Source organism: Suricata suricatta, chromosome 17, assembly GCF_006229205.1.
Source record: "Suricata suricatta isolate VVHF042 chromosome 17, meerkat_22Aug2017_6uvM2_HiC, whole genome shotgun sequence".
Taxonomy (NCBI): Eukaryota; Metazoa; Chordata; class Mammalia; order Carnivora; family Herpestidae; genus Suricata; species Suricata suricatta.
Window position 1 is genome coordinate 17,520,468 of NC_043716.1, and position 11,472 is coordinate 17,531,939.

At 51.4% G+C, this 11,472-nt stretch overlaps 1 protein-coding gene across 1 annotated transcript in view; it reads left to right on the plus strand.

Moving 5' to 3' along the window:
- Window positions 1-209: 209 nt before the first annotated feature.
- NOS2 (nitric oxide synthase 2) overlaps window positions 210-11,472 on the plus strand; it is a 43,413-nt gene continuing 32,150 nt past the window's right edge. The window contains 2 exon segments of the mRNA XM_029927778.1: window positions 210-280; window positions 7,097-7,270. Of these exon segments, the coding sequence (XP_029783638.1) occupies window positions 7,161-7,270 (110 nt within the window). The 5' untranslated portion in view covers window positions 210-280; window positions 7,097-7,160.

Genomic DNA, 11,472 nt, shown 5'->3' on the forward strand with positions numbered 1-11,472 from the left:
TCTCTTCCTTTTCCGTTTGGCCTAGCCCTAAACCACCTGTACCGCACAGCCCGGGGTTTTCCCACATCTCTCATTCCAGGGTGCCCTGTGAATTCCAGCTGCCAGCCGCTGAGGATGTTGGATGCTACAGATTTTTCCAGAACCAAGGAAGGCCTCGCTGCCACAGTCCCCCTGGGGGCAGCCTCAACCAGGAACGCTATGGCTGCAATCGTCTCTCGGATATGGCTCTCTACTGCCTCCTGTGTTTCCCTGTGGGATTGAACTCCAGTTGGCCGCCATGGTAACTGGCTTTAATGCTGCATCCTTGCTGGCTGCCTGCCCTTCCCCATTCCCCTACTGATGTCCCCTGCGCATACGGAATCCACTGCTTGCACGGAATCCTTGCCCCTTGAAGTTACCATGCCTTGGGGGCTGCTTGGTGCTACTCCTTGTATTAATCCTCGACCCAGGAGCAGCATAGATGGCCAGAGAATGTTCTGGGCAGCGTCAGAAAGAAAGGTGGCCCTTCAAGAAAATTCCTGGCTGGAACGCCCTGTGAACTGGTTAGGTCCTCACCCACTGTCCCAGGCCTGCCAAGTGAAGTCACAGGCCTGTGCCAGCCACCATGAGTCACACTCCAGGGACTCAGGGAGCCAAGCCTGGGCCACCTTCAGTCTGTCCACCCCAGGTGACCACCTGGGCATTTCCAACAAAACCCCCTCTGCTTCTGTCATCTCCAAGTCATTCACAGGGTCCACAGTCAGGGAGACCTTGTCTACCCAGTGGCTGGAATTTGTGTGACTCACGCCCTCCAGTGGTCAGTCGACAAATGACTTGGGGTTCAGGGACTGGGGGCCTGTTTGAGACCCGATGCCTTTAGGGCTATGGGAGCTGGGAAATCCTTCAAAGCCTCTTCCCTGGTGCCTTCCTCTGACAGGGGAGGGGAGGGAAACCGTACTAGGACATGTGACTTGCCCTGAGCTCCACACGCGCATGCGTGTGGCGAGCCGTTGCTGTGAAGTCAAACTTGCGTGACTGCAAGCATATGTCCCTTGCAGGTGTCTGTGTTTTCCACCTTCATAATTCTTGTCACACCTGCATACCACATATCCTATTAGTTGCTTAAATATTTTTTCCTTAAAATGTCTCTTTTTAACTTAAAAAATGTATTTCCAAAATACTTTTTTATCATTTTCTGCAAGTGAAAAACCAGTAAATGGTCACAGACAGTAATCACATCAATAGAACTTTAACTGTAAAAATAAAAAGAATGTGATTCCAGGTGTGACCCCTAAGGAGAGCCTTAAGTACATTGACCACACTTTGGGAGATCTGTCATTCGACCCATGTTTACCCACCTTGCCTGTCCCATCATCTGTAGGGACATCTACTGAGCGCCTACTGTGTGCAGAGTGCAGAGGTTCTAAGACACTCAAGGGAGAGACCAGATCTATAAAGAGCCAGGTCACCATCTGAAAAGGAGGGTGGACCAGCGAAACTTGGGGAGGTGGAGGAAGATGGGGGAGGGCCCGGATGAGTGCAAGGGAGCTTGGGGACCTTCTGGACTGGAAGAGGGAGAGACTCAGGAATGAAACACTCTCGGCCTCCGCTTCCCCATCAGCTAGGAAGGGAACTTCCTTGAGACAGTGGGCTACCTCCTTGAGCCTCAATGCCCCACCTGGAAGATGGGAAGAATGACCCTTTCATCACAGGGTTGTGGTGAGGTTGGCTAAAGTGCTGTGCTCATAGTAAGTACACAAATCCTCCCTGAGATCAATGTTTGACCACCTGCTGTCTCCCACAGAAATGCAGATGTAAGTGTGACAGAGTCCTCCTGTCCTTGTGGGGCTTAGGGGACAGAGAAGGGTGGTCCTCGCTCCCATATTATAACACATATTCTGAGAGTGAGGAAGACCAGGGCTGTGTCTTTGGGATTGCCCCTTTGTCCACCATCATGCTGAGTCCTACCTAACAGGCACTCCATGGACACACAGCACAAGAACAGCCTGCCTTTGGAGTCTGAGGGTTCTGGGTTCAAATCCTGACTCTGCCCCTTCCTGGGTAACTCAAGCAAGTCACTTCCCCTCGTTAAACTGCAGATCCCTCCTCTGTAAATTAGAGAGAACCGTAACTCCCTCAAAGAGCTGTCAAGAAGATCCCATGGGGGCTTCTGTGAAGCAGGGGCATGGGGCAGGGACCCCTCTGCCCCTTCCTGGGGGGGCCTTGCACCTGACTTGTACCACACAGCGCTGGCAACAGACCTGGTATGGGGAGAGAACATTCAACCCAAGGTAATCCTCCACTCTCACCCTGGCCTCAGTTTCCCACCCATTTCCTACTACTCATTCACTTTGCCCCTGGGCATTTGCTCCCATGCAGGGAAATGGCAGGTGCACATGAGGTGAGGAGTCCTCTGGATTCAGCGAGACCTTGGTTAGACTTGGGTCCAGCCTCAGCTCCGCCTTTTATGAGTTGAGTGACATTGGGCTGATTGCTCAACCTTTCTGTGCCTCAGTTTCCCTACTTGTGGAATTGGTTAGATGATGGCACCTTCTTTGCTGAGGGCTGCTGGAGCTATTGACTAAGATGGACAGCAAGCTCAGGGCCTGGCTAGAGTTACATAGTTCATGGTAGCCGTAATTCTCATCCTGGGGAATTCTTATTACAGGAGGGTGGAGGAAGGAAAGAGTCCAAGAAATGCAGGGGGGTGTGGTGCAGGAGCCTGGCTCCCCTGGAACTCTGTCCTGATTGTCCCCTCTACAGGGGTTGACAGGTTAGAGGGGGTGTGGAGGGGGGGTTCCAACCTGTGAGCTGGAACTCCAGGGTTTCAGCCTTGCCACTGTCCAACTGTACGATCCTGGACAAGTCCTTCAACTTTGCTGAGCCTCAGTTTCCTCATCTATAAAACGAGGCTGGTAGTAACACCCAGCTCACAGGCTGCTGTGTGGATCGAATGGTTGATCCATGAAAGTGCCTTGCTTGGTAATTGTGCTCTTTGAGCATGATTTTTGTAGAAGGAGCCTCAAAGTGGCTAGCTCCCGAGGCCCAACTGGACCATCTCCACAACCTGGCGCAGGAACAGATTAACTTCAGTTGATAGAAATCAGGCCCGAGATGATGAGGCTGAGAAATTCCAGTGAGGCTTGCTATCGGCTTGGCTCCGAGATGGCCTGTAATAAAAGGAGGAGGTGTTCTCTAGAGAAGCCTCGAACCTCCCTCCCCACCCCGGCCCAGGGGCCCGCCTGTCCCTGCCTGCCCTTCAAGGTGCTGTTTGATTTCTCCTTGGCCGCATTCGCTGGCCACATCCATCAACAGAAGAGGCCCAGGAATGCGGCCGGTTGGGTGATCAGGGCCAAGGGCGGGCCCAGAGAGCCACAGGGTGTGCCGAGAGGGAAATCCAGGACCGTCCAGGATGGGGGTCAACCCTGGGCCCGCCGCCGTGTATCCCAGCTCAGAGGCTTCCTGCTGTGTGGCCCTGCGGAATCTCTTAACCTCTCTGTGTGTCACCATCCTTACACCCATATTCACTCTCTTCCTTGCTGTTGGGCTAAGAGAGTATTGGGATAGCCGTGATCACGAATATACTAGAGATCATAAATATGCTAAAAATCATGGACACATGCACTTGAGAATAATTAAAATGGTGAGATTTTTTTTTCTTATGGCGAATTTTATCCCAATAAAAAAATAAATGAATGCCATGTCACAGAGAACACCGTGGGTTGACACATGCTGGATTAGAGCAGGCCCCGAGGTCACGTGGCAGCCTTGACACTCAGGCTGGCAAAGGGAGCAGAACACAAAGGAACAGGGAAAGGAAACAATGGCCCCGCCGTCACCCTGCACGGGGCACTCCAGAGGCCCTTTGCTTGGTACCTCTCGCCATGCTTTTAGCTAATGCTCCCCGAGCGCCCAATCTGTGCCAATCAGTAGGTGTTTGGGATATTGAGTGGAGGGAATGCCTGCCCCCAAGAGCTCATGATTTAGTGGGGAGACAGGAGATCTGGGTTCAGCCCTGCCCCTGCCCCGGATTCACCTGAGACTCCTGATGCTTCAGTTTCCATACCTACAGAGGGGTGCAATCAAAGAAGGCAGCGGACATGCAGGCAGCGGGACAGTCATAAGAACCACGCACTACGAGGGGTCACGTAAAGGGAGGCTTCTTGCACAGGTGGGCTGATAGCAAGATAATGAGGACACGAGACGCTGCCACTTCTTCAGGGATGGGAGCGACTGAGGCGGAGCTAGGGACCATCCTCACATGCTCCAGGTGTGACCGTGCATCCAAAGCCCGACGGGCACAGGTCAGATGGCTCAAAAATGGAATATCTGCATTTCCTGAAGCAAAACCAACCGGGTGCTCTGATGCCAAATCAATGGAATTCCAGAGGATTCCACGAATGGCAAATAGTAGTACCCATCTCATAAGACTGCTAGAGGAGTTAAAGGAATTAACCTATGTATTTGCTGCAAGAATAGCTGAATATGTGGAAGCAGTTACAGGGAACAGGGGTTAGAGTGAGGCGAACTCCTAATCATCCCTCAAAACCCTGTCCTGGTGTCCTCTCCCTTGTGAATCATCCTGAGGAATGTAGATTCAGCTACTTCAGCCATGCCATGCCTCCGTCACTACACACATCACTTTGTACCGTAATTATCCATCATTCTTTTCTCTAAGCTTTGCACTCTCTGAGCCCAGGGACGCAGTGTCTTTCCTCAAGCAGACTGGTGTCCCTGAATTGAATTTGCTAAAGCCTGAACGAAGGCTAGCTTTGACATGTTGAGACTCCTTGCGGTCTACTCCTATTTTTCATTCATTCATTCAACAAAGGTCTTTGAGCTTCTCTTCATGGTTTTTGGGGGACTCAGTTTATCTTAAAGGAATTCGATCCATTATAATTTAATTTGCATTTAATTTGGGATGGGGAGGAAGGAGACACATGGATGGTGACAGTGATGTGCTAGGATGGTGAGATCATGGTGGAAACAATTCATACCACACAGGAATCCTGGGTTGGAAGTACTGTAATACAAGGAAGTCTAAGAAATGATCATTTTCCATAGAAGAAGTTAGAAGAGAAATTCTGTTATAAAAACAGAATTTCTTTCCACGTAGAAAATTATTCTACCTGCCGTTCCCCCACATAGCTTACTCAGAGCTGAAGGGTGAGACATCAGTGGCTCCAACATCAGAGAGATCTCTCTCTCTGTGACGCTGACTTTCCTTCCCTGCCCCCAAAGGCAAGCTGAATATTTCAGTGGCCTGTTTGGAACACTGGCATCATCCAGCATCACCGGACTTCTGTAACCTGGGCATTTTCCAGTGTGTTCCATGCTGTCAATATTCCCCAGTTTCCTGGACCCCTGCCCAAAACGGGAAAACGAAGGGGCTGGACGGGAATTAACCAGAGAGCTCCCTGCTGAGGAGAAAAAGTACCCAGATGCTGAAATCCAGGCAATGTGGCTTAGCTAAATAAAATCCGGCTTCTTGATGACTCCTGGATCAGACCCTACCCCCCTCCACCCCCATCACCCTGCTGATCAGCTGTCACCACGGAGCTGGGACCAGGAAGCAGTCGGTTTACTGAGGATGCCCCCCAGGGGGTGATGTAACAGTAGGATCAGGTCACCCACAGACCAGGAGCCCCAGTCATAAATTAGCTAACTGTACGCTCAGCCAGGGACACTCCCTTTGGAAACAAAAAAGAGACCTTAGGCAAAAACGGCTCACTGGATGACACTGGGTGGGTATAAATACATCTTGGCTGCCGGTGTGCTCATAACTTTGCAGTCGGTGGAGCCTGAGACTTTCTGGCCCCAAGGAACTCAGCATCGATGATCTGAGACCTCTCGGCCACCCTTGGTGAGGCGCCCGGGGCAGTTAGAAGTGGTTCCAAGGCCTCAAGGCACGGGTCCCTCCCAGCTCTCCTGTCGCTACCCTGCTGAGGCCACGCAGCCAGTGGTGAGGTGAGTTGTCTCCATTTCTGGGGAAGCTACTGTTTCAAGGGGGTTTTGCTTCTTCCGGTTTGGGAAGGCCCAGAAAACTGTGGGAATTTTCTGCCTCCAGAGATAAACTGGTGGAAAGTCTAAGAAATGCCCACAGGAGGTTTGGCCACTGGAAAAGGGCACCTGTTTAGATTTTTTTTCCCCTGCAAAATTGGCTACATTTCAAGGACAACCTTTGTGGCCAATTCAGATCAGAGGGCGGGCAGGAGTCTGCGAGGAATCTTTATATAGATTATCCTACTCAATCCTTAAAATGTGTCCTTCTCTGCTCGCAAATCAATTCTGTTGAGATGAATATTATTAAGCCCATTTTACAGATGAGGAAATGAGCCTCAAGTAAATAACTTGATCCAGGTCATTTAACTAGTGGAGCCAGGACTTGAACCCAGGTTTGGGGGGCTTCTAAGATTCCTACAAGGGGCACATCCTCACACTGCCTTCAAATGCAGAGTGGGTTTTGCCACTGAGAAGGCGTGCTGGGGACAAGCCTGGACCAGACCTGGCCCTCCACTTATGAGCCCCTTTTTGGCCCTTTTTTCAAGAAGGTGGTCCCCAATGTTGAGAGTTGAGTGCATTTTTTCACAAACAATTCTACAGAGATCTCACAAACGATGATCCTATCCCCTCTACTGACATAATATTAAGGGAGCAGGTGATAGTATTGACAACAATTTCAAAATCTTAAAAGAAAGGCAGCAATGACTTGAGTGCTTTCTCCAAAGACAGGCGTAACATGACAGTTCCTAGTTAGACTGTTGGAAATGACCTTGCAGGACCAGGCCAAGGCACCCATGTTTCAATGCAACTGGGCTCCTCCCCACCTTGCCTGGGGGTCCCTTGAAGGAGGCTCACAGGGTATGTGCTTTGCCCTCGATATGCTACGGATTCAGTGTTTCTCCTTCAGACTGTCACGTGGCTTTGCAGAATTAAAATCTGTGTCCACGGATCCCCAAATCCAAACTCCAAATAGGAACGGAGATGGCAAGCACGGATAAAGTGGTCGTTTGAGATTGTTTGTGTCCTGATTCTGGGGCAAACTAACTGTATTGAGAAGGCTCAGTTCCGTAAACTCTTCCTCACCCTCTGTCACCGTCTCCTTCCCCTCCGTCAGCCCCTCGGTGAAGGACCTCTGAGTTTCAATCCAGAGAAGGGACCAGTTTTGCAAAGCCATCGAGATGGCCTGTCCCTGGAAGTTTCTGTTCAAGGCCAAATCCCACAAGTACAGCTTGACTGAGGAAACAGACATCAACAACAATGTGGGGAAAGCCGTCCGGGCCCCCTCGAGGTAAGCTCTTCCCTGCTGCCACTCTCGGCTTGTCTTCCCCGGGGTTTCCACTCCCTGCTCTGCGCGCCAACTCAGAAGTCCTCTCCCTGCCTCTGGCTTCCCACAGCAGGTCTTGGATGTCCCTGTTGGAATTTAGCGCAGGCCCTGTTTACTGGACACCTCATGGCGCCTGACGCTATGTATAGAAGGAAGGGACATGACATAGTCCTGGCCCTCGAGGATTCTGGAATCTCTGGGGGAGGAATACGGGAAGGTGATATGGAATATCTGATGTGAGGGTAAGAGGCGGTGGTGCCCAGTGGTTAGAACAAGGGCAGCGTTCTGGCTGATGTTCGTTCGTTCCCGTTCTCTGGTGCGTGGGCTTCATGAACTGGTAGATATTTTGAATATCAGCCTGGTGAAGGGTAGCAGGATGTTAGACAAACTGTAGCCCAGCCTTGTGCTGGGCTGTACCAGCTGGCCCCGTGCTGGCTCACACCTGCTGTGTGACCTAGGGCAGGTGACCTCTCTGATGTTCACACAAGCAGGAAGACACCAAGGGGACCCACCTCAGAGCCGGTGGAGGATGACCCAAGAGTGTGCGTATAAAAAGGGCCATACATAGACACACTCAGTTAACCATAGGGTCTCTTATCAACTATTGGGCAACCTAAGTGACTGAGTGACTCCTTGCCAGGGTTATACAGGGCACGGCACATGCAGTACGTCTCGGCTGATCTCCACAGGCCGCTCTGTGCAGTGCGGGTCACTGTCTCGTTTCACAGATGAGGAAATAGAAGCCCCAAGAGGGGAGTGACTTCCCTCAGGTCACGTGACTGGTAATTGATCCCCACCTACTCCCCCACCCCACCTCCTGCCGCCTGGAGGAGAAGCAAGCCAGAGACAGAACTGAGAGAATTAGTCAGCCAACCAGCCAGTGAACAGGCTTGCAGAGCATGCTAGAAGAGTTCAAAGCCTTGACCTGGAGGAAGCAGAAAGACAAGTCAAGTGCAATGACATGATCATATGAATCAGAGCAAAGCCCCAGTCTACATGGAGCTGCCACATAGCTCCCCAGCCCCCAGAGAAGCTTTCCCATCCATGGACTCCAGTAGGCACGATGCAACCTTGAGCGCACCTGCCAGGGGTCGAAGAAGAAGAGAGAGAGCCAAGGTTAAGAGCACGGGCTTGGAGATAAGCAGGTGGCTTTGCCACTTAATAGTCCTGTGGCCTTTGGCAAGTCTCCTAGCCTCAGTTTCCTCATCTGTAAGAAGAGGGTAGTATTGCCTATTCCCTGAGGTCACAGTAAGCACAAAATGAGTTTTCACATTGTAGACAATGCCTGTGATTGGCACAGAGGAAGTGCTCCCAGCTGCAGTCCCCTGGCCCCCACCACCCTGGCTCCGACCTCTCTTACTCCAACTTGACTTCTAGCAAGCCCTGCTCCTGTTCTAGAGTCCGCAGCGGCTCCCCATGGCCTGTCATCATGCTAAGGCTTGACTGCAGCTGTTCCGTATGATCCCAATCCACCCGCCATCTTTTGAGATCATCCGAATCCCCCTCCTCTCCTATCCCCTGCAGTGTGGCCCACGCCTTTACTCCCGAATCCATACCTTCTAATAGCACTGAGAGTGATTCCTGCCTTGTGTTTTTGGACCATTGAGGAAACCTGAGCTTTAGGTTGACTCAGGCAAACTAGCTCACCCTCCTCCTCTTCCTAAGCCGGGGTAAGCTGGTAGAAGTACTCACACAGGTATTAGAGACGATGGAGAGAAAACATCACATTGAATTCATTTAACCTTCCTAACAATTCATGAGGAAGGGGCTTTTGTTATCCTTCTAAGGTAGCCATGAGGACATGAGAGCCCAGAAGGTTTAAGTAATTTTTCAAAAGATTTATTTATTTATTAAAATTTTTATATAGTTTATTTACTTTTGAGACAGAGAGAGCCAGAGCATGAGTAGGGGAGGGGCAGAGAGAGGGAGACACAGAATCCGAAGCAGGCTCCAGGCTCTGAGCTGTCAGCACAGAACCCGATGTGGGGCTCAAACCCACGAACCACGAGATCATGACCTGAGCCAAAGTCGGACACTTAACCACTGAGCCACCCAGGCGCCCTAAGATTGATTTATTTTTAAGAGAGAAAGAGAGTGTGCGCAAACCAGGGACGGGGTGGGAGTGGGGGTTGACAGAAGATCCCAAGCAGGCTTTGCGTTATCAGTGCAGAGCCCGATGCAGGGCTCGAACTCACAAAGGGTGAGATTGTGACTTGAACTGAAGTCAGAGGCTCAACCGACTGAGCCACCCAGCTGCCCCATAAGTAATTTTTACGATCTCAGAGTTGGCAAACTATAGAGCCAGCAGTCTGGCTCATAAACCACTACACTGAGCCGCCTGGGCACGGTCCAGTTCACGGTTTGCTGAGCGCTTCCTACCTGGCACTGTGCTGGGGGTGTTGGAGAGTCAGGGAACTCAGCCCTTCTGTTTATCAATCAATCAGACAATACATGGAGCCATTTACCAACCCCATAGACAGCAGCGAAAAATAGCAAATGTTTATAACGTCCTAAAGAAGGTGTCCCTGTTGAGGCAGGAACTATTATTACCCTTATTTTACGAGGCTGAGTGACTTACTCAAGGTCAGTGTCTGGGAAGTCGTAGAGCTAAGGTTTGAACCAAGTCCAAAATCGTAACTTCTCCGCACTGTGGACTCCCTGAAGGGCCTGCTATGGGCCCAGAAAGGGACCAAGGAAAGAGTTCCTGCTGTCAAGGAAGGAATGGGGAAATGATGTCTTTCTAGTTCTGGGAGGGGTGCAAGCAGAATAGGGATGTTCAAGCACTTCAGATACTAGGACAGAGGTGGGGCAGGCAGAGAGGTAGACGGCAGGTTATAGGACAAAGTGGAAGCACCAGGACCTCTTCTGGGGAGACTGGAGGGGCCTGGCCTGGCTGTTGTGCAGGAGGGAGTGGGGTGGGAGTAGGCTCTGGGGAGGAGGCAGGCCCAGCAGGACGGCTAGCCTACAGTAAGGGGGGCGGGTAGGGAGGATGTTCCTGTAAGAGGAAGCGGCGGTACAAAGGGGATTTTATCCTGAAGGCCACGGGAGCCAATTAGCGTCTTTTGATTTTAAAATGCAATTTTCAAATCCATTCAGATGTAATGAGACCAAGAGCCCATTATACGTGGCTAATGAATCTATGTTTTATGTAAACAAACGATTAGGAAGTGAGCTTGGTGCTTGCAAGAGCCCTGTGTGCCTGTGGAGGGGTGTGTGTGTGTGTGTGTGTGTGTGTGAGAGAGAGAGAGAGAGAGAGAGAGAGAGAGAGAGAGAGAGAGAGAGAGAGAGAGAAAGGTATTGGTGGGAACATCTCGGTGAAGATACCTGGATTTTGGAACAAAGTTGAGCTAAGCATTGCTAGCTGGGCTTTGACTGGCTCAGAAAAAATAGGTACCCTCTTTCCTTCCATTTTAATTCTGGTTTGGGATTCAGTATACTGTCCTACATGCAGGGGGTGGGGGGGCCTGTTCCCTGAGGTTGAGGGCTACAGTCCTGGCCCTGTCTGGACCCTCGAAGTTACCCCGCTTCCAGTGTAGGGAGCATTTAACAGATGGTGCAAAGTCAGGAGGCCCTGTGCCTTTCAGGAAGGGAGGACCAGGCCCCTGGAGGGGACCCAAGGGGGCTTCTCCACCCCCAGCAGCTCACCGTGTCTCTTACTTTTAAAACTCACCCCGCAGCCCTGGCTTCCTTTCTGGAATCACACAGAATTCACCGAAGAGAAATAGCACTTCTCTGGGACAGCCTTGTGAGTTAAGGGAGCTTGGGCCATGGCCCGAGGCTGCTGTGTGCTCTTGGGCTCAATCCCTGACCTCTCTGGGCCCACAGCTTCCTTCTCTTTAAAGAGAAAACCATATAGAACGGTCCTCTCGACTGGCTTGAGGAAGGGATCGGTGAAATAACAAACAGGAAAGTTTGCTTTCTAAGCTATAAAGCGCCAGATGAGTGGGACTTGTTGGGATAAAAATGTATTGTTTCACGAGGAATAAACAAGCCTGAGGCCAGCCGTGCCGGGCCAGGCTCCTGGCCCGGAGAAAGCCCGGTGGCGTCCAAAAGGCCGCCTTCCTAGCAGACCCCGGGTACGTGTAGACCGCCCGCAGTTGCAACGGCCCCCCCCCCCCTCCGGGCAGCGGAGGGGCGGGGCAACCCTCCTGTTGCGTCCGGAGCCA